This window comes from Pelmatolapia mariae, linkage group LG18 (assembly GCF_036321145.2).
Source record: "Pelmatolapia mariae isolate MD_Pm_ZW linkage group LG18, Pm_UMD_F_2, whole genome shotgun sequence".
Classification (NCBI taxonomy): domain Eukaryota; kingdom Metazoa; phylum Chordata; class Actinopteri; order Cichliformes; family Cichlidae; genus Pelmatolapia; species Pelmatolapia mariae.
The window spans coordinates 21,157,396-21,179,623 of record NC_086243.1 but is presented as its reverse complement, the minus strand read 5'-3'; the positions used below and the strand labels follow the sequence as shown (position 1 = coordinate 21,179,623).

The 22,228-nt window shown below is 37.2% G+C and overlaps 1 protein-coding gene across 6 annotated transcripts in view; it reads left to right on the top strand.

The window, feature by feature from the left end:
• Positions 1 to 21,617, top strand: part of LOC134616250 (pituitary adenylate cyclase-activating polypeptide type I receptor-like) — a 33,774-nt gene extending 12,157 nt beyond the window's left edge. For 2 of the 6 annotated variants that reach the window (XM_063460973.1, XM_063460972.1), the window contains exons 4-15: positions 1,260 to 1,370; positions 1,466 to 1,566; positions 1,646 to 1,743; positions 3,251 to 3,383; positions 4,592 to 4,745; positions 10,080 to 10,140; positions 11,148 to 11,217; positions 11,511 to 11,602; positions 12,281 to 12,364; positions 14,298 to 14,427; positions 15,840 to 15,881; positions 17,244 to 21,616. In XM_063460973.1, coding sequence (XP_063317043.1) covers positions 1,260 to 1,370; positions 1,466 to 1,566; positions 1,646 to 1,743; positions 3,251 to 3,383; positions 4,592 to 4,745; positions 10,080 to 10,140; positions 11,148 to 11,217; positions 11,511 to 11,602; positions 12,281 to 12,364; positions 14,298 to 14,427; positions 15,840 to 15,881; positions 17,244 to 17,468 — 1,301 coding nt within the window. In that variant the 3' untranslated portion in view covers positions 17,469 to 21,616. Of the gene's footprint in view, positions 1 to 1,259; positions 1,371 to 1,465; positions 1,567 to 1,645; positions 1,744 to 3,250; positions 3,384 to 4,591; positions 4,746 to 10,079; positions 10,141 to 11,147; positions 11,218 to 11,510; positions 11,603 to 12,280; positions 12,365 to 14,297; positions 14,428 to 15,839; positions 15,882 to 17,243 lie in introns of all 6 variants that reach the window. The other 4 variants (XM_063460978.1, XM_063460974.1, XM_063460976.1 and 1 more) reach the window with 4 other exon arrangements.
• The last annotated feature ends 611 nt before the right edge of the window (positions 21,618 to 22,228 follow it).

Below are 22,228 nucleotides of genomic sequence, written 5' to 3'. Positions count from 1 at the left end.
TTCAGGGTAACATATGGAAATGATTTCCAGGAAAAAATCCTTTCAGGCAAGAATGGAGAACAATAGAATAGTTCTGTTTCCTGATGGTTTCCATATTTTGTGTGTTTTTGACATTATTCCTGATCACTGAGTGTGTTTTTTGGTTCCACAGGAATACAAACTGTTAAAACAGCATCAGCCCTACAGTGTGAAATGAAGGGCTTTTTTCTGCTGCTGGTCAGACAGGAATCGTTTGTCAGCTCTTTTGACAGCGAGGGCTGATGCTCTCAAGGGTGTGTCTGTGCACAGATAAATGTTAGACCAACTAAAATCTGTCATTTTTGCTCTGACAGTGCATGTTTGTGAATAAATGCAGGTACTTGTGCCTACCTCCTTCCTCAACATCCTCTTTAATGGTCTTTCCAGTGACTACATTTAGAGCATAAAAGGTGGCGAATAGTGCAAAATACACATAGTTAAAATAGCTATAATTAATGCTTATATACTAAAAAATATATCCATTGATAATAAAAGGTGAATGTGAAGTTATGTGCAGCAGAGCTTTATTGACTTTTATCTTACAAATTCGCTGTTCCTCCAAACGCTCACTGCTCAAAGAGCTGGTCTTTTTCTGCCATAGCAGGCAGTAAAAGTGCTCTGAAAACACATCGTACATGATCTGAGTCCAACAGCAACCACACAAAACAGCTGGTGAACACAGTGGATCATTAAGCATCTAAAAAGCCACATGAATTTTCCTAAACGAGTTGGAGGAGACCAAAAATGGAGCTAAAAGACTACAGGGAACCCATTGCAATCGTTTCAAGTTCTTATATTTTTCTCATATTTTTATTCTTAAATGATTCACACCTAGACTGGGCCTTTGTACAGTTGTTCAGTTTGTCCATTTTCTGAAACAAGCTGTTTTAGCTTGTTTGCCTTTAAAATGTGTGTGTCTGAGAAACTATAATAAAGCTGTCTGGAGCATGTGGAGAAAGAACTCTTCAAAGGGGTAATGCCTCGTTTTAGTCAAGTAGTAACACTGGTCGGTAATAAAATGACCTGAGATTGGTTAAGAGAGGTCATAACATTTGAAAGTTGCTTCCTTGGTTCTTATCATTTTGCCAAGAAAATACTAGATATCTTTTGAAACTGAACTGTTTTACCACCATTTAAATTTTCCTGAATTGTGTCTGCACAATTTCTTTTGCATTTTTCCAGCAAAAAGAGCTTCACACTGACCACATGTGTTGCTCTGTTTCCTTTCCGTTGCCTGTCAGCATGTGATTGGATGTGGGACAATCTTACCTGCTGGCAAGCGGCCAATGTTGGGGAGGTTGTGGAGGTTAACTGTCCGGAGCTCCTTCATGACTACACGGTCCCTGAAGATGGTGAGTGGCAACACCATATTCAGATAGTCTTATTTGAGCATCAAGTTTCTTTCCAGTCAGCGCAGTTTTATTCAGGCATATTTTTTTACTTGCAGAAATGGGGAAGGTCAGTCGTAACTGTACTGAGTATGGATGGTCAGAACCTTTTCCTCACTATGCGGAAGTCTGTTTCTTCTATGACAACACTACCAAACTTGTAAGGCTTTGTGGATCTTTTTATTCTATATGGCATGTAAATCAAGTACACAGACTCATTCTCTGTCTTTCTCCATTAGGATCCATACTACGCATCAGTCAAAGCCCTCTACACAGTCGGCTACAGCACGTCGCTTGTGTCTCTGACCACAGCCATGGTTATTCTCTGCAGGTTCAGGTGAGCTTTCTGAGCATCCATCCATCCATCCATCCATCCATCTCCAGACGTCCTTCACCCCAGCAACACTTTCAAGCAGATTGGCATGCCCTGAAAATCTCCAAAGGAAGGTGTCCAATATGGACCCTAACCAGATGTCCGGACCACTTCAGCTGGCTCCTTTCAAACACAGAAAAGCAGCAGTTCTACTCTGAGCTCCCTTCAGATGTCCGAGCTCCTCACTTATCTCTAAGACTTTGCTAAAAGCATTTTGGGGTCCGCTTGGGTCCTGATGACATGAATTTCATCTTTAGATAGTGAGCACGAGGGTCTTTGCAGATGTTCTTGTCTCTGCCAGGTTTCTTAGGACTCATCCGTGGAGACTTCACATTGCAATGCACCAACTATGCACCCTAGGCAGTGAACTTCAAGCAGACTTCAAAGAAGTATAACAGAGCTGATTATGTCACTATGATGTCTCCACAGCTGTCCATGTATGCGACAGGTTCAGGCCTAGCTACCCTACAGAGGAACCTCATTTCACTTCATTGTATTTGTGACCTCACTATTTCTGTCATTGCTCAGATCCCATGACTATAGGTAAAGGATGGAACTTTGATGGACTAGAAAATCAATCATTGATAGGAAAAACATGTTCACAATTTTTTTAACCATTTAAATAACAAACTCAAAGAGTGACAAAGTTTATTAAAAAATAGCTTTTTTGTGTGTTTGTTGTTTCAAACATTCAAGCAAAAATCTATATCATTAGTCCAACAAGAGAAGATTATTGTACTTTGATAAATTATTACTAGAAGCTTTGATCATTATATAAATCATTATATTTATGTATATTCATAGAAAATAAATATCTTTAGGTCCTTTAGGTTCTGGTTCTATACCTTTAGTTTCAATGACGGGCTTGATGACAGCCTTGAGTCTTTAAAATTCACCCTGTTTTTACTCACTGACTAAAAGCTTGGAATCATGGAAGGGTAATGATGCACATTTTATAGACAGTTTATTCTGAAAGGCATTTATTGGATTGCGTTTAGTTATTCATAAAGTAAAACCTTAAGCTTAAGAGGAAAATGCAAACTTCTCTTTACTTTCTTATTGCTACACAAATGGCCAGTGTGTGTGTGGGAAACTGTCAGACCTAAACCTCCCTAATGTCCCACCAGATGGGTGTGGCAGTGGTTGTTTTAAGGCCGCCCCACCATAAATCTTAAGGTTCAAAGACACCAATAATATCCAGTTGAAGTTTTAACATATTTCTATCTTAGAGGTCCCTGTTCAGGGACCAGCCCTTATCTGTTATTAGAGCAAAGCTCGTCAGCATTTTTAAGTTTGCAAACACGGCACATTCAGGGGTTTTTAGTTAAAGTTGCAAGAACAGGGTTTCAGATTGAATTCCACAAGGTTTCATGTGGTAATTTCTAAATCATCGCGGAGCTCGAAGGGTTAAACAGAGCACAGATGTAAAGACAAGATAAAGATGTGCATATGTCCTTTCTCATCTCTCCAGGAAGCTCCACTGCACCAGGAACTTTATTCACATGAATCTGTTTGTGTCCTTCATTTTGAGAGCCATCTCAGTCTTCATCAAGGACGGCGTGTTGTACGCTCAGGAAGACAGCGACCATTGCTTCGTGGACACAGTCAGTAACAACAACCATATATTATATATATATACTATGTGGGCATCTAGCAGCCATAATACAAACTTCACCTGCTGCTGGTGGTGTTAATCACTTCCAGGGGAAGCAATTATGACTGCTGTTTTAGTGATTAATGAAAAATTGGTAATTTTCAATTTCCAAGGTTAATTAGATCATTAATTTTCATTTAAAGCTAATTGTTTTAAGCTGAAGCCTTTAATATTCTAAACAATCCCTGCTCTGACAAAATAAGTGCACACTAGAGTCAGTAAAATACATGTCCTGGTTTATCGGGTGTACCACCAAAATCCAGCCAATCAGGTTATAAAGAAAATGGGCATAAAAAAATATGGCCAGGCTTGTTTTGTTTGAGATACAGCGAGAGCTTGAGAAAGCCTGAGAAATACGTCTCCTCCAGCGTTTCCTGTTTGCCGTTCACCTTTGAAAGAACTTCAATCAGATGCAGATTTTACAAAAAGCAAACATGCTATTAGATGACTAATACTCCCTGATTACAAATGCAGAACAAGCTCTTAGCCTTTGTCTGATAAGAATACATTGTTCACTATTGTTAAGCAGCCATGATAAATAAACCTAATTAGGTGCGCTAATGGCTTTAGCAAGACCAGTGGAAATCTTCTGCTAGAGTCTTATTAACATATCAATGGCTACTTTGCCTTTTTTCCGTTTCTTTTTTTTTCTGAATTCATACGCTTTACCACTGTTGCCATGGTGATCACAGGTCATTGTCATGGCAGTACAGAGAATCAGATCAGTCCTGTAATTGGTTGACCTCACAGTGTATATGGACTTTAGTCATTAACACAGTGTCATCACATGACACTTCACCTGGCATGTAGGTGACTCGCTCCTGCTGCTGGGGGAGATCATTTGCATATTAGCTCATCAGGTCATGCTAAATATTTAGGGTTATTACCGTCCTGTGCGGTGCACTGTAGCCTTGTTGTTTACATGGATAATGTCACTCTGACATTTGGGGTCTATTGCTTTTGAATAAAGACTGACCATTTAAACACAAATTTTCTGTTTAGAGAAGAAGAAACAAGATTATCATAATTAACTTCACTGAAATTTTGAAGATTATTTTTCTTGTTTATATTAATATTGGTACAGAATCTTCTAAGATAATAATCGTTTCATACAGATAGGTAATCACAACTTATCTCCTAATGTGTCTTCATATGCAGGTGGCATGTAAAGCAGTGATGGTTTTCTTCCATTACTGTGTCATGTCCAACTATTTCTGGCTGTTCATTGAAGGTCTGTATCTCTTCACTCTGCTGGTAGAGACTTTCTTTCCCGAGAGACGCTACTTCTACTGGTATACCATTGTTGGGTGGGGTAAGTAGACATTTTTGCTTGATTATCATTATTGGCATAAAGTGGTAACTAATTTACATCACTGGCCATTTTATTACTATCATATTCCTTTTACTATATATTCCTGTTTAACAGCTTATTAGTGCAAATATCTAATATCTAGCTAGTCGAATGGCAGCAACTCGAATGGCAGCTGAAGTTTAAAGTGAGCATCAGGATGGGGATGAAAGGTGATTTAAGTTACCGTACTTTGAACATGGCATGGTTATTGGTGCCAGACAGGCTGGTCTGAGTGTTTCAGAAACTGCTCTTTTGTTGGGATTTTCCTATACTCCACCTCTAGATGGTTCACAGAGAATGTTTTTTAAAAAAGACAAGAAAATGTCCACTGAGCTAAAGAAAAGCCTTGTTGATGCCAGAGGTCAGAAGAAAATTTGCCACTCTGCTTTCAGCTGATGGGAAGACAACAAATAACAGTTGTTATAAATCAAATATGCAGAAGAGAATCTCCGAATCAAACCTTGAAGCAGATGGGCTACAGCAGCAGAAGACCAAACTGGGTGCCTCTCCTGTCAGCTAAATACAGGAAGCAACAATTCACATTCTGATGAGTCTCGATTTCTGCTGCTACAGTTGGATGAATCAGAATTTGGTGTAAACAAAATGAAAGCATGGATCTTTCTGCCTTGTATCAACGGTTGACACTACTGGTGGTGTAATGCTGGGGAGGACATTTTGGGGCTCCTTAGTACCAATTGAGCATTGTTTAAACTGAGTATTGTTGCTAACCATGTCAGTCACTTCATGATCACTGTGCCATCTTCTGATGGCCTCTTCCATCAATTCAGACTGGTTTTTTGTAGGGGTGCAACAATACTCGTATCGATATTGAACCGTTCGATACAGTGCTTTCGGTTCAGTACGCATATGTATCGAACAATACAAAATTTTTTATTTATTTTATCAACTTTTCTTCTGACAATGCTGTCTGTGTTGAGAGCTCAGTGAATCTGCGTTCGACTACTCTGCCTAGGCTGCACTGTCGAGTGCAGATCCACTGAGCTCAGCGCAAGCTAGCAAGACAGAAGCTAAGCTTGTTGCAACACGGCAACTGCCTCAACGCTACCCGAAATTTAACCTCCCCCACCCTCATTCAGATCTGGCGTTTGGAACTATCTTGGTTTTCATGTGAAGCATGACCCTGATGGTAAGCGCGTCATGGACAAAAGTAAAACAGTATGTCGGATGTGCCACGCAATGCTCAATTGGTGGGAACTAGTGCGTTAGCGCAGTTAGCTTGTTAACTTTACAACTTTACCCGCATCATTTAGACAGCCCTTAGCACATGATTCTCATTATGGGGACCTGATATGTTTAATATGCTGCTGAGAATATAGCCCAGAAGAAGCGTATAGTATAGCTTTTATTTTGGAAAGAGCCATTTCTCTGTAATAAACTCTTTTTCCAAAGATGAGTGATTTCTCAATCAGATAGATTTTTTTTTATTACTTTGTTGTTTCAGCAACATTAAATTTAAAAACTGTACTTTTGGGTTAAAATATATATTTATAATTTTAATAAATGACAAATTAAAAAGGCATGAATATTTTTTTGTATCGAAAAAATATCGAACCGTGACACCAAAGTATTGAACCGAACCGTGAATTTTGTGTATGGTTGCACCCCTAGTTTTTTGAACATGACAATGGGTTCACTGTACTCAAATGGCCTCAGTCATCAATTCTCAGTCCAACACATCACCTTTGAGATGTGGTGGAACGAGAAATTCTCATCATGGATGATGAGATGTCAATATAAACCAAAGTCTCTGTGAGGAACGTTTCCAGTACCATGTTAATTTTATCCCATGAAGAATTAAAGACATTAATTAGGCAAAAGGGGACCCAACGCAATACTAGCAAATTGTGCCAAATGAAGCAGCCATTGCTGAGTTACTAATCAGATTGTGAATTTTAAAATTTGTGCTGTTTACCATTTAAAATTTTGTTTATTATCTATTATATCTTCTGCATTGTATAGTTTTGATAAAAGATTTTTTTTTTAAAGCAAGTGGTATTTTCTTTCACAGTTGCTTGATGTCTTGTTTAAACTGTTTTATTGCTGTTTGTTTGCCTTTGAGAGATTAGTGAAATTTGCCATTAAATGTTTTAAATATTGGCAAAACAAAGCTGAAGTAGGGAAATACGCAAATCATTTTCATCTGCTGATTGTGATTGTAGCCTTTAATACAGGGTATATCAGAAACAATTCTGCAATTTCAAAGTGCTTTAATTCCACGGCCGTTCACCGGTAGCGATCAAAACATATATTGTTAGACCGAGAAGAGTCGTGAGTTTTACGTGGTTGCAGGTAAGTAATGTAACAACAGCGGTGGCTGTTCAGACATGTTTGCAAAACATATTTGACTTGGACTTGGCTTTGAGATAAGCCGTGCATCTGGAGGGAAAAACGTTGAGTGCCTTAACTTTATATACATTAGGGGTGGGCGATATAAACGATATACGATAGAAACGATATAGATTTGGCCAACGATAGAGATTTTGACTATATCGCGATATCGCATGTTGATGATGTCATCAAGCTGCGCCTGTTTTGGTAGAAAGTATCACAGTGGCTACAACCATTATCATCAGTAAATTATGTTCTCCTGACTGAAGTTTGGCCCGTGTATAGCATCCTGCTATGCGATTGCATTTGTCCCTAACCACCAGAATCCCTCACGTTAACTTTTATCGAGTGGAAAAAAAGTTGCCGTTCATCCTCCAGCTTCACTGTGCTAATGTTATGCTAACATAGCTGTGTCGCTAGCAATCACGTAGCACAACATTATATACCAGGTAGTCCAACTTCGGTAACCCTGCAAACGCCACTGCTGTTTAGTGTTTCTGTCTTCACTTATGTTGGAAGTGATAGCAGAGCTGTACGTTTTAATTAGTTTCAAAAATCTCTGTCAGAACATGGTATGAAATGTTTAGGTGGAAACTAGCGAGCTAACTTCCTGTTAACTTCTAACTCGGTTAAATTTAATAAATTCTGTTTTCATGGATGCCTGGATGTTAAACTTAATTGTTACACCCGATAAAGCAGCAACGCTGATGATTTAATTCAAGATGAAAGAATTTAGACCGTTTTTAACTCTCAGTGTTCGTTTGACTTTGGGACCTGAAAGGGGACGGAGTTTTGGACCCAGATTACTCCTCACTACGGCAGCCGTAATGCTCTGACAATCCATCAAGCAGTCCATCAGCAGGCTTACCAAAGTTGTACTAAAACATTTTTTAACAGATTTCTACACGCCAAAATCGGTTCAAGGTCAGTGAGCACAACCAGAATTCATACATAAGGCACACTCTCGATTTTTGAGAAAATTAAAGGATTTTAAGTGTGCCTTATAGTTTGGAAAATACAGTGGCTTGCAAAAGTATTCGGCCCCCTTGAACTTTTCCACATTTTGTCACATTACAGCCACAAACATGAATCAATTTTATTGGAATTCCACGTGAAAGACCAATACAAAGTGGTGTACACGTGAGAAGTGGAACGAAAATCATACATGATTCCAAACATTTTTTACAAATAAATAACTGAAAAGTGGAGTGTGCGTAATTATTCAGCCCCCTGAGTCAATACTTTGTAGAACCACCTTTTGCTGCAATTACAGCTGCCAGTCTTTTAGGGTATGTCTCTACCAGCTTTGCACATCTAGAGACTGAAATCCTTGCCCATTCTTCTTTGCAAAACAGCTCCAGCTCAGTCAGATTAGATGGACAGCGTTTGTGAACAGCAGTTGTCAGATCTTGCCACAGATTCTCCATTGGATTTAGATCTGGACTTTGACTGGGCCATTCTAACACATGGATATGTTTTGTTTTAAACCATTCCATTGTTGCCCTGGCTTTATGTTTAGGGTCGTTGTCCTGCTGGAAGGTGAACCTCCGCCCCAGTCTCAAGTCTTTTGCAGACTCCAAGAGGTTTTCTTCCAAGATTGCCCTGTGTTTGGCTCCATCCATCTTTCCATCAACTCTGACCAGCTTCCCTGTCCCTGCTGAAGAGAAGCACCCCCAGAGCATGATGCTGCCACCACCATATTTGACAGTGGGGATGGTGTGTTCAGAGTGATGTGCAGTGTTAGTTTTCCGCCACACATAGCGTTTTGCATTTTGGCCAAAAAGTTCCATTTTGGTCTCATCTGACCAGAGCACCTTCTTCCACATGTTTGCTGTGTCCCCACATGGCTTGTGGCAAACTGCAAACGGGACTTCTTATGGTTTTCTGGTAACAATGGCTTTCTTCTTGCCACTCTTGCATAAAGGCCAACTTTGTGCAGTGCATGACTCATAGTTGTCCTATGGACAGATTCCCCCACCTGAGCTGTAGATCTCTGCAGCTCGTCCAGAGTCACCATGGGCCTCTTGGCTGCATTTCTGATCAGCGCTCTCCTTGTTCGGCCTGTGAGTTTAGGTGGACGGCCTTGTCTTGGTAGGTTTACAGTTGTGCCATACTCCTTCCATTTCTGAATGATCGCTTGAACAGTGCTCCGTGGGATGTTCAAGGCTTGGGAAATCTTTTTGTAGCCTAAGCCTGCTTTAAATTTCTCAATAACTTTATCCCTGACCTGTCTGGTGTCTAAATCCAATCGAGAATCTGTGGCAAGATCTGAAACAAACGCTGTCCATCTAATCTGACTGAGCTGGAGCTGTTTTGCAAAGAAGAATGGGCAAGGATTTCAGTCTGTAGATGTGCAAAGCTGGTAGAGACATACCCTAAAAGACTGGTAGCTGGAATTGCAGCAAAAGGTGGTTCTACAAAGTATTGACTCAGGGGGCTGAATAATTACGCACACCCCACTTTTCAGTTATTTATCTGTAAAAAATGTTTGGAATCATGTATGATTTTCGTTCCACTTCTCACGTGTACACCACTTTGTATTGGTCTTTCACGTGGAATTCCAATAAAATTGATTCATGTTTGTGGCTGTAATGTGACAAAATGTGGGAAAGTTCAAGGGGGCCGAATACTTTTGCAAGCCACTGTACGTTATACAGAAGAAAAGAATATATCGTGATATATATCGTTATCGCACATGCTTCAAATTATATCGCGATATGAATTTTAGGCCATATCGCCCAGCCCTAATATACATGTATTTAAAATTTGTTCATTGCTTTAAAAATATAGCCTTTTGAAATCGGATGATTCCTTTTGATTCCTATGTTTATGTCTAAAGACGAGATTTGACTAGTAGGAACTGTGGCAGTCACATTAACATTGTGCACTTTATTTCTGTTTTACTTTTTCTGTTTTTTTATTTCTGTTTTTTATTCATGATTACAGGAACTCCCACAATTTGTGTGACTGTTTGGGCTGTTCTGAGGCTCCATTTTCATGACACTGGGTATGTCTGAACTCCTCTTCCCCACCTTTAGTCACTGAAACTAACTGCATATAATCTTTCTGCTGCTTTACAGTCCTTTTCCACTGTAATTTAGAAGCAGATATTATGCATTATATTACACAATATTTATTGGTTTATTATTAATACATTTCAAAAAGGGCTTGAGAGCCATTGGAGTAAAAATCATAAATTGTCCATCAATATCTATTAATACTGGTCTTCTTATATTAGATTAGATAATTAAACATTATTAGATAAATTGTTTGATAATATCAGATAATGTTACAATAGATTATAATATTGGTCATCTTTACAATGATTTTTATCTTTTTTTGCTTTTGGTGCCCTTTAAGCAGGAGCCTCTTTTATGTGTGAACACTGGCACCTGTAATTCTTTTACATGTGAAACTAGTTGCTTATTAACGATCACAAAGAACCGTCAGGACTGTTATATAAACACCAGTCTCATATTATTAGCAACACAGGCCAGAAAACCTCTTTTAGTTTTATTAAAATCATTTTTTTAATAATATATTTTCATTAAGAAATTTACAATATAATTAATGTAAGTGTCTTAACTGATATTGACAGAGGTTTGGTGATGTTTACATGAGAAGTTTTAGCTGTTCTTATTAACAAAATACTGATGACAATACTGATAATGTTTTGCCATTATGAAATTTCTCCCTTTGTTGGGTACGTTAATAAGCCTCTGTTGAGTTCTCGGTTATTGCATCTTTTTTCATCATTTTTGAGCACAATATGTGATGTAATATGAGTGTAAGAAAACAAAAAACATCTGATAGTATTATGCTAAGTTTGTAACTCAGTTTTTCATTCTCAGTTATTGAGAGTTTTTCCCTTCATTTTAAATCCTCCTCACTAATTTGACTATTTGGTGTGTTATAATTGAAACCTTGCTCATTGTTTGGCAAAGTATGAGGTTGTGCATTACCTAATGTCTGAAGCATGGTGTATGATTACTGAAATGTACTGTTGGCCTCCAGATGCTGGGATACGAATGAGAACACTGCCCTCTGGTGGGTGATCAAAGGACCTGTGGTGGCATCTATAATGGTATGACATTTACTGGTTGCTCATTCAGTTTTCCTTTTGTCATTAACTTGCTCGCCTGCAATAGAAAAAGCTAAATGTCAAAGTCTTTCTTACAGTGGCCCCAGTTTAAATCCTATCTATCCTAATGTGGTGTGAAACAAAAGGGAAAATAATTTTTTATAGACAAACGTGTGATTGAGTAGGCCAACCTCTGCTCGCTACTTCCTGAGGCAACAGAAAGCCAAGCAGAGCAGAGTAGGGAAAGACCTAATGTTCAGCTGACTGCAGTGAAAATATTTTCTGTTTCATGTCAGATCAATTTCGTCCTCTTCATTGGAATAATCGTGATCCTGGTCCAGAAGCTGCAGTCGCCTGATATCGGAGGAAATGAATCGAGCATTTACCTGTAAGTTACAATCAGTGGGGTTAAACGTGAGTTCAAAAATGTCAAAATTTGGATGAAGAATTTATGCTTTAATAAATTTGATTGCTGTAGTTTTCTAGATTTTGCAACCCTGCTACTCGCAGAGCTAGGATTCAGAATTTTAAGTTAAGGCTGGCACTATTACTTTTTTCATCTTGTCAAAAAATCCTAAAACCAGCATCAAAAGACCAAAACCTACAACCGACTGACCCTACAAAAGGTATCATCTGTATATTAAAAGCTGGGTGATATTTTTATAGAGACACGCTAACATATTAAATGCATATGTTGCACAAGGGTTGTTGTCTCTCTTGTGAGTGTCAGAAACATGTAAATCTAGCCATTTTTTTTGTAATACTCAGTGATAACCTCTGATATGTCTGCCTAGATTTTTTTTTTTAATTTCAGATCCATTTGTAGAACCCAGTGTCAGGAAGTTTGAACCTCATTATGGAGTTGTACTGTATCCAGACATCACTCCTGCTCCCCTCCCATCGGATAGTATCTTTGGAGGCCCAGCAGATAATACTTTTGTCTTCTGCAGCTTAGACCTGAGTGTGCGTGACCGAGTGTGGAGATGTGTGTGCGCGTGAGACTGTGCGTCTGTGTCCCTAAAGACATTGTCTTTGTTGTATTGTGTGTTGTCTTTGTGCTGTGTAGCAGCTGTGCTCAGAAATGCTTCAGTGAGCCCACACAGGCTGTTCAGCATTCGTGCAGGATGTCAGAGTTATCCACCATCACACTGTAAGTGTGTGTGTGTTTGTGTGTGTGTGTGTGTGTGTGTGTGTGTGTGTGTGTGTGAGTTTCTGTCTTGTGTTCACTGCATGTGTGTGTTTATGTGTGTGTGTGTGTGTGTGTGTGTGTGTGTGTTTATGTGTGTGTGTGTGTGTGTGAGTTTCTGTCTTGTGTTCACTGCATGTGTGTGTGTGTGTGTGTTTGTGTGTGTGTGTGTGTGAGTTTCTGTCTTGTGTTCACTGCATGTGTGTGTTTATGTGTGTGTGTGTGTGTTTGTATCTTACACCAGGGGCTCTTAAAGTTTTAGGGGTTTTTAATTGTCAAGGCTCAGAAATGCATTACCTCACTCACAAAACAGAACAAATCTAATCAGTGCTCATGCTTTTGAAAATGTTCTAATCAATAAATTATGAAAGGACTCATTTACAGTTAATTTCTATTTGTTTAAAAATGTATTTCTGGTGCTGTTTTTTATTATTATAGTTACTATTAGTTACATATCTCCTTCCATTATGATAAAGCATTTAAAAGAATTTGACATTTTGGGATATTGTTTTCTTGTTTTCTTGCTCAGAGTTGGATAATAGGAGCAACACCTTTTTATTAGCTAAACAAGAGTAAACAGTATAACCTCACTATACACTTTTAATCCATAAACTGCCAAAAAAAAAGTTTAGATTCAGGTAAATATAGACAATGTGTTAAATAATGAGTTGTGAGGATTTAGATATATCTAAATATATAAGATTTTGTTACCTGAACTTGCACTGTTAAAAAAAAGAATATATTTTTTAACAGTGCAAGTTTATATTAAGAAAAAACAGTATGTAGAAAATTTCTCCATTTCAAAACATCACATATATTTTTAGAGATTTCTTTTTACAGTGTGCACTTTCTCCATTTCCACTTTAGGTGCTAAGCTAGCGTCACACTAAGTGGACAGATAAACAGGTGACCTTCTCCTGTAACTCTCAGCAAGAAAACGAGTCAAACTCTAGTTGTGAAACTATTTCATAAGGACCCCTGGCGACACTGGACCGCGCTGTAGAAACCACTGTTTTGCACAGTTGTGTCCACCAAGTGTTTGTCTGTATTGTGCCGTTGATATTGTGCGTCAGCCAGTGTTGTTGGCTCCATCATACACACCACAGTGTAATGGCACAGCTTCATGTGACTGCCATAAAATATCAAACACAGCGGCAGTTGAGTGTGTTCTTGCCGGTGTCTTGACCTAAAAAGAACTGATACATTAAAATAAACCTCAATCGTAAAGTTAAGAATGGATGTGTGGTGCTATTCTGTTTTTCTGACTGTCAACAAATCCAGTCAACTACTTTTGACCTAATATTATAGAGCTTAAACAGCTGGGAAATGCTGATTTTTAGTCGCTAAAACTGGGCTAAGCAGTACAATTTTTAGGTGATTTAGAACATTTATTTATGCATGACCGTGTATGTGGAATTGAAAATAAACTGTAGTGCTTGTTAAAAAAAAGTTCATCTAAAAATAGGAGTACATCACTGATCTTTTTTTATATATACTGGCCAGAAATGAGGGGCTTTAGACTACAACAAAGCAGTTTGTTGTTGGTTTTGGTCTTTTCAGTGGGTTTGTTGACATTAAGAAAACTACAGAATACCACCAGCCTTTACCTCGAACACTTAAGTATTTATTTAAGGAAATCCTCTTTTTTTATACAAAGCTGAGGATTAATATAGTATTATATTAATATATAAATTTTAATATATTTTTAATATATCAATATATAAATGTGCGGCTTAATGAAACATTTAAACAACAGTATAGTAGTAAAATGTGGCACAGCATTACATCAGCAGTGCATCTCTTGCGTCACCTGACCAGCTCCAGTAAATCTACATTAAAACAACTTTGATTTGTGTCTCACTCAATCTCATTAAACTGTTTGTTGTTGTTTGTTCAGGCGTCTGGCACGCTCCACCCTCCTGCTCATCCCTCTCTTTGGTATTCACTACACCGTGTTCGCCTTCTCGCCTGAAGATGTCAGCAAGAGGGAGAGGCTTGTGTTTGAGCTGGGCCTTGGATCCTTCCAGGTACACTCCTGCAGCTCCTTCATCATCCAGTTTTACTTAAAGAAGAGATGCCAGATGATGAATGAGAGAACATAATGGGACAATAAATCATTTGAATATACAAGATACAGCAGGCGCTTAAGGAGAGTGTTAGTAATATCCAAAAGTTATCTTCTGCAGTTATTATCAACAGCTATGAAAAGTGAAGAGGAGCTAAGTACATACCCCATAAAGCCTTTTTACTGGAAGCAGTTGTGAAACTGTGAAAGTAATATTGGGCAGCACATTAAGCAGTAAGAATAACAAATAAATGCTATAAAGCTACATGCAGTTAAACACAATGTCGTTAAAATGAGCCCTGCAGCAATTAAACTGGATTTATAAAAGGATAAAATAGATGGAAACAATTATTCTATATTGTCTCCGATGCCAGGAGGAAATATGTTTATCAGTGAAAGATCAGCATCAGTAATGATGAAAAAAAGACTAAAATATCTTCAGTGACTCATCTTAAATTATTTTGTTTGTTTCATCCAATAAAATGCCATTAGGGGGTGATCAGCTAACATGCTAGGTAGTCAATTTCTTTTGTGTTTTTATATTTTTGACAGCACACTGAGGAACACATTTATAGACAGTTGTTTTTGTTAAAGTAAAGCTACATGTAGATACAATGGTCCACAATTTTACTGGCTCTATTTTTCTAAAGTTGAGAGTTCATGATAGGCTTTTCTAAGTCTGTCCTTTTTCTAATGAAAAGCAGGCACGACTGTCATCATCTTCCTAGTGCAGGTTAACCCTTTACCTTCATTTGCATTTGATTTATTTTGTGCTAAGTCATCAACGGGTGAAGGGAGAAGGCATTTCTTTTATTTGAAAAGAAAGTGCCTTGGAGTTCTTTGAGGATTTAGCGTATGTATATCCTTTTCAAAGAACACCTTAAACAGAAGCAGTTTGAATCCAGGAAGTGCTCCTTCTCATGCATTTTGTTAGGCCTTGGTCACCTTAGCTGGCAGTAAACTGACAGAGACATTTAACAGCTACAGTGAGATAATGCTTTACACAGGTATCTGTGGCAGATATGTCTTATCAGCCTGGTCACTTACAAAATGGTAGATGTAAATATAACCATTAACTGTAGGTAAAACTAACTGCCGGTGGCCAATTTTGCCAAATAATGTACTTTGATACACATTTAACATCCCAAATATTGAAGAAACCTGTATGTTGTGCACAGCAAAAGCAGAAGTCAGTTTTCCTCTTTCTTTTCTCTTACAGTGCATATAACATCAGTGCTATACATATATAGCACAGCTGTTATAAGTGTTGCTTGATTATATTAAATGTATATATTACCACAGTTAGATTAAACTGAATCTCAAGCTAATTTTCTCTCATTTCGCTTTCAATTTTCTCTTCATCCTCCTCCTCAGGGCTTTGTGGTAGCTGTCCTCTACTGTTTCCTCAATGGAGAGGTAAGCTTCCCCCTTATTTATTCATATACACGCTCACTTCTTCATAATATTTTTTATAATATTTCTTGTGCTTGCAATTTCAGGATGAATCTCTGTGCTTATAATCCTACCCAAATTAATATAACTTAATATAAATTTTATCACCATTTAATACATTTTGTATAATATACAATATTTTAGTTGTAAGCAAATATGAGGACAGATAGTTTAACTTCTCCCATGAAGCATCTGCAAGTGATGCAGAAGCAATCTGCCTGTTTAATCATATAGTGTAAGAAATATTAAAAATCTAATGAGTTATTTTATAAAGCATTAGTTGGTAAATACTGGCCAGTGTTGAAAAAAGTGTGCGTTCTGAGAACTGATGACCTTTTTCCATATTTTCCCCAGATCAGCTATAATTTAAAAAATAAATTAATTTTAAATAAGAATCTTAAAAAGTGTTTCAGTTCTAACGTTTTATATATCAGGACATAATAAAAAAATATTCTGTCCTTACCAGGTTTGAAAATTATTTGAATACAGATGAACAACAACACACACTCCACTTTGTTCCAGATGTCTTTTGGTTTGTTCAGATGCAGTTTTGCAAAAACTAAACTGAGGCTTCCTCTTCACAACTCTTTGAAACAGGCCATATTTATTATATTTTTCTGATAGTACTGTCATGATCTTTAACATTTAACATGCTGACTGAGATCCATAAAGAGAGAGATGCTGGGTCTTGGGGGGTTTTGCAGTTTCTCTGAGCACTGCATGGTCAGACATTGGGATATTGGAAACTGTCTTGGTTGTTTTCCACTTTTGAATAATTTTTCTAACTGTAGAATGATGGACTTGAGATTGTTGACCTTATAACCCTTTCCAGATTGAGTAGCAGCAACAATTGCTTATTTAAGATGGTTGCCAATGTCTTTCTTCCGGAAAACACACGAACCTGAAAAGTCAAAATATGTCTTTTTTATAGAGGTGCTCACTCTTGCTGGTTATCAGATAATTAAGGTCATTCAATTATCAGTACCTCACTGCTACTTATCCTGTTAATTCCTCTGGATGCGGAAAAGGTATAGATAGTTTTTCATACACAACTTCTCCATTATTCATATTTACTTAATTTTAATACCTGCTAAGAATCAGATTTTTTTTAATACTATGTCCTGGTACATAAAACGTTGAAATTATTATCTGTTATAAAAGCCATGTTATATTACAGTCCCAAATCCAAAAAAGTTGGCATGTGTGCATGTCTTTCGAACGCTCTAGATCACGTTAGTAAACTCTTCTTTCTAAAAACCTCACCTTTACTGTACCTTTTCATGGAGCTGGTACAGCTTAAAGTACATTAAAAATGACCTTGTGAAGTTTCTCCCTGAAGGTGCAATCGGAGATCAAGAGGAAATGGCGCAGCTGGACGGTGAACCGGTACTTTGCTGTGGACCTGAAGCAGCAGAGGCATCCTTCGTTGGCCAGCAGTGGAGTGAACGGCGGGACTCAACTGTCAATCCTCAGCAAGAGCAGCTCGCAGATACGCATGTCGAGCCCGCTGGCGGAGAATGCCAACATCAGCCTCCCGACCTGAGCATCTGATTTGCTAGAATCAACTTCAAGGTGCCGTTCCACTTATCTACATCAGACCAACCAGAGCAGACCAAAGTGGCCCCTCAAACCTCTTGCATGTAGTTAATTCACCTTTAGAAAATGAATCTTTCTGAAAACATTTACTGGAGATTTTATGTCTTTATAATTTAATATTGAAGTAATATATTTAATTTATCTCACTACCTTAGACTACTTTAGGTTGCAATTTTTATGAGTAATGACTTTTTTGCATAACTTAAATTACATTTTATTGATTTAAACTCTCTTTATATAATATTTCCCCCTTTTATTGTTTTATTTACATTCAGATAGGAGATGGTGCCACAAGAGACACTACTAAAATAATAATAATAATACATTTTAAGAAATAAATAGCTTGATATAAAGTATGGGGTCACATTTGGCTGTTGGTGTAAAGTAAATGTGCTTCAAAGTGCCACACTGGTTGCCTGACTGGATTTCATTACAGCCCAAAGTTAATTATCAACCAAACGTTCGCCTTGCTTGTAAAAAAAATGCTCATTGTTTAAATGTTTTGTCTTGAATTTAAACATTTTCTACTTTCAGCCGTAAGTACAGAGTATGTCAAAATATAACTTATATATAAAGAAAAAAAAACAACTCATGGATTGTGTAAATAGTGACTTTTAGTGTCTAGATCAGAATTTCTTTATTTAGGATAACGCAGTATTGTTATGACCTTTTCAAATAAAAGGAACTGGAGCCCAGATCTGTAGACTACATCCCATATCCAGAGGACCCAGAAGATCCTGCCCACTCTAGTCTGGACTATTTTTTGTATGAAATGAAAAATAAAAACACATACAGTATATATAAAAGAGATGTGAACGAGCAGTGTTTCCCAACCTTGGGAATCCCAAGATTAGATTGAATTAGAGGGACTGTGAGATGTTAGCCATAATGTGGACATTAATATTGGTTTGTTTTTCCTTCTAGTTCCTCATCTTGATGCTTAAAATAAGCAGCCTGTCCTCACAGAGTGTGATGATGGGTTGTGAGTTGACTTAATTTTGTTTTAAGCGGTTACAGATCAGAAAGGTTGGGAACCACTGACCTACTATCTAAACCAACTAGAGCCTTTAGCTGCTCTACTAGTGGAGCTCGAGTCCCCTTTTCCCTTTTCAGACAGATTTATTTTGCCAACTGTGAACATAAACAGTACATGTGCCATGTAGTGGATGCTTTCACCCAAAGCTCTTCTTAGTGCCATGAGTTTAAATGTACATCGTTTTATTGTAGGGGAGAGAATCCCACTGTCAACATGCTCTTAAACATAACAAATTTCATTGTGTCTTGATCTCTTTCCTCCAAGCTTGAGACCATTGTGCCATAATAAATTGTTCCTACTCTAATTTTAACCATCCTACGCTCATATTCCAAAGTGCCTAGTCGGTCACAAATATCTATCATTTTTACATTTTTACAGGTAATCTAAAGGTGCAGCGAGTCATTTCAAAGAATGTACAGAGTGGTGGATTTTGGTGTGGATTGAAAAAAATATGCTTTTTTCCATTGTGTGTCTCAAAACTTTATTAGTGAATTTCTCATCATTGTCAGTTTATTAACTTACATATAGTGTAAAAAGAGTACTGCTGAGTAGTTTTCCATAATTTTTATTTATTTTATTTATCTCTTGGTTTACAACCATGATGAATCTACAACACTCATTTTAGCAGCAATGTGAAACATAAATGGCTTCAAAACAAAAAGACAACAACAAGTGGTGTAACAGTCAACATTAAATGCTTTAATGTGACAGCTCTTGACAATCGCTGAATTTTGCTCATTTTTCTGTTTTGTTTGTGCAAAAAACAGGCTGAGAAACAATAATTGTACAAGTGGGAAAATTATTTAATAGAATAAAATGTGAAATGATGTAAACAAAAATTTTTTCACCATATTTATTTTATGTACCGTCATAGTTGGATTGTAAGAATGTAGAATCTTTGAGCAATGAATTGATGACACTTTACAGACAAGGATGTATATTTATTTTCCATGAAATGGTGCCATGTAAAGTGACTATATGTACAGTATACATGCTTTTTTTGTGCATAAAACATAGTTGTGGTTCTAATGTATGATTTCATTATTTTGAGTGATGTGGCGTTCTTGGTCTAAGTGCCATAAATGTAGTGTCATAAGAAGTGAGAGTGGGAGACGCATAGCCAAGTCTCTCACTCTAGAGAAAGACAAAAAACACAAGAAGCAGATGCAACCTCTGAAAAGTAACATTATATCAAATGCATCATCTTTGCAGCTTGTGGACAGTAGAGTGAGGACAACAGACAGGGGACATGATTTTATTCAAATAGATTTTTAGAGGTGGAACAACTGCAACAGACAAAACACAAAGTGTGTAAGAGAGTGTGACTTTAAACACAAACACTCTGCTGCTGCTTAAGTGTTTCTATCACCAGCCGTCACTCTGAGTGTTAAACAGCTCAGATGTAAACGACCATGTCTCAAAGCTGTTACTGTATGTGAAAAAAAGAAGAGTAAAAATGACTCCTTGCTCATTTCTGTGCTGTGTATTTGTCTACCACAGGGTGGCAGTAAAATGTTAAGGAGAGTGGAAAAATTTGACAGGCACCGTTTTGCTCATGTTTAGAAATGTAGGATAGGGGATAGAGATGCTTATGTGCCATATTTTTATTCTTTTTCTACATCTGTTTTTGTGACAAGCCCAACATTTTGATGTCCATACTAAAACTTAAATTAACATTGTTTTGTTTTTTCAAAGTAAAAATATGTGTTTTTTTATCATGCCATATCTCAAATTCCTCCCCTTCACTTTAGTGAACTGTGAACTGTGTGAGTTTTTAACCATACTGTGAGATTAGAGGAAATCTGGAGAATTTGTTTTGATTCTTAGCACTAGAAGAAAACTGAGAATTATAGCTTTTAGCTAAATTTTGGCTAAAAGAGACCACACTGCTTTTCATAAACCTCTTCTTGCATTTATTTTAGAATTATTATAACAAACTAATGTATCAAAGAGAAACCCTGATTTTTTTAAAATATTATATATAGAGATATATAATAGCGTGATAACACGCTTATATCTGTATGCTAGAAAAAAAAGCTACATCCAGTGATTAGGGAAACAGCTAGCCTCTGATCCTCATTTAACTCCCTATTTTATACCCAGACCAAAAATACAATATATATATAATTTATGAATAATCCTAAAAGGCTGTTTCCCATACCTAGTAGAATTCTACTAGCTGGAAGTGACTTTTTACTAGAAGAGAAATCCCCCCTTAGCTAAATAAGCTACCTGGACAGCAAGCTAATATCTTGTCTTTTTGCCAGCATTTTTAGCATCAATCTCATTTAACTTTCTGCAAAATTTAAAAAAAAAAAAAGTAAATGAGTGTTTCTAAAACTGATTTAAAAAATATTTTGACTGTAATTATTCTATGTGGCATATCTCTGTGTTAAGATGCTGTTACTTTGGCGGTTGTGCTTGTTGAGCCGGTTTTATGACGTTTTGAGTGTCTGTTAAGTCTTGATTGCCAATGAATTGAATGTACCGTTGTCGCTCAGCTGCTCTTAAATGTTGCCTGCTATGAATTTGCCATAGTGTACAAATGATGTCTTTTCTTTATCATGTATGCATACTTTTGGCACACAGGTGGACCTCTTGACTAAGACCTGTAGTGTTTGTGGCTGTGATTTTGTACATTTCTTTATGTACCAGTTTTCAGTGTGTGTGTGTGTGTGTGTGTGTGCGCGTGCGTCTGTGTTTGAAAGTTGGAGACTGTAATCTGTATGCATGTGTATGTAATGACAAGCATTTAAATATATGTAAATTCTCAGTTTAATGAAGAAAAAATATCTATGAACTTTCATCAAAGTTAAGTTCTACCTGTGACAGTGTGCCATGTGTAACAAGCGTTCTGGTGTCCAACATTAATGTCTCCAGTTGTGTAAAATTGACTGCAAAATAAACTTATCGGTGGTAAGTTGTTGTATTTGCAAAGAGTGTGATTCATTTTAAACTTTATTCAAAGATGGAAGATTTACTTACATTTACTATCGGTGTAAGAAGTTTACATACACATGGGTGTGAATGTCATGGCAGTTTGGGGCTTTTAATAATTTCTTTGAATTGTTCTTTTTCCAGGATGAAATGGTTGTACAGTATCCATCTTTAACCTCCTAAGACCCGAACTCTTCCATGGCATGCATTTTTAATTTCTCTTTGATATTTGGGCTGATTGGGACCCGATGAATGTAAAAACAAAGAATCACCAGATTTTTTTTTTTTTTTTTACCCGATTTTTGTTTCTAAGAAAAGTGAGAGCCACATATGAGGATATTCGTTTTAAATTTTGATAAAACAGAGGCAGTATAATGTCCTTGTAAGTGGATATCAGGCCCTTGTAGAGCAAAATTTTGTATTTTGGTCTAGACAACCCAAAATGTGATGTCCACATATGTGGACGCCAGGTCCTAGGAGGTTAATGACTTTAAAAATAAGAATTATCCACACAAGGTCAAAAGTACACGTATAAGCTCAAAGGTATACCTACATCGTCACTAATATTTGATTAAATACAGAATTGGTAGAGTTCATTTAAATTAGTTGGTTTCTTGGCATCACTTGGCTTTAAGTATAGTCCACAAATTTTCAACAGGGTCGAAGTCAGGGCTTTTAAAAAGGTCATTCCACAAGCTTAATGTTAGCCTGCTATATATTTATTCCAAAACCAGATCCAAGT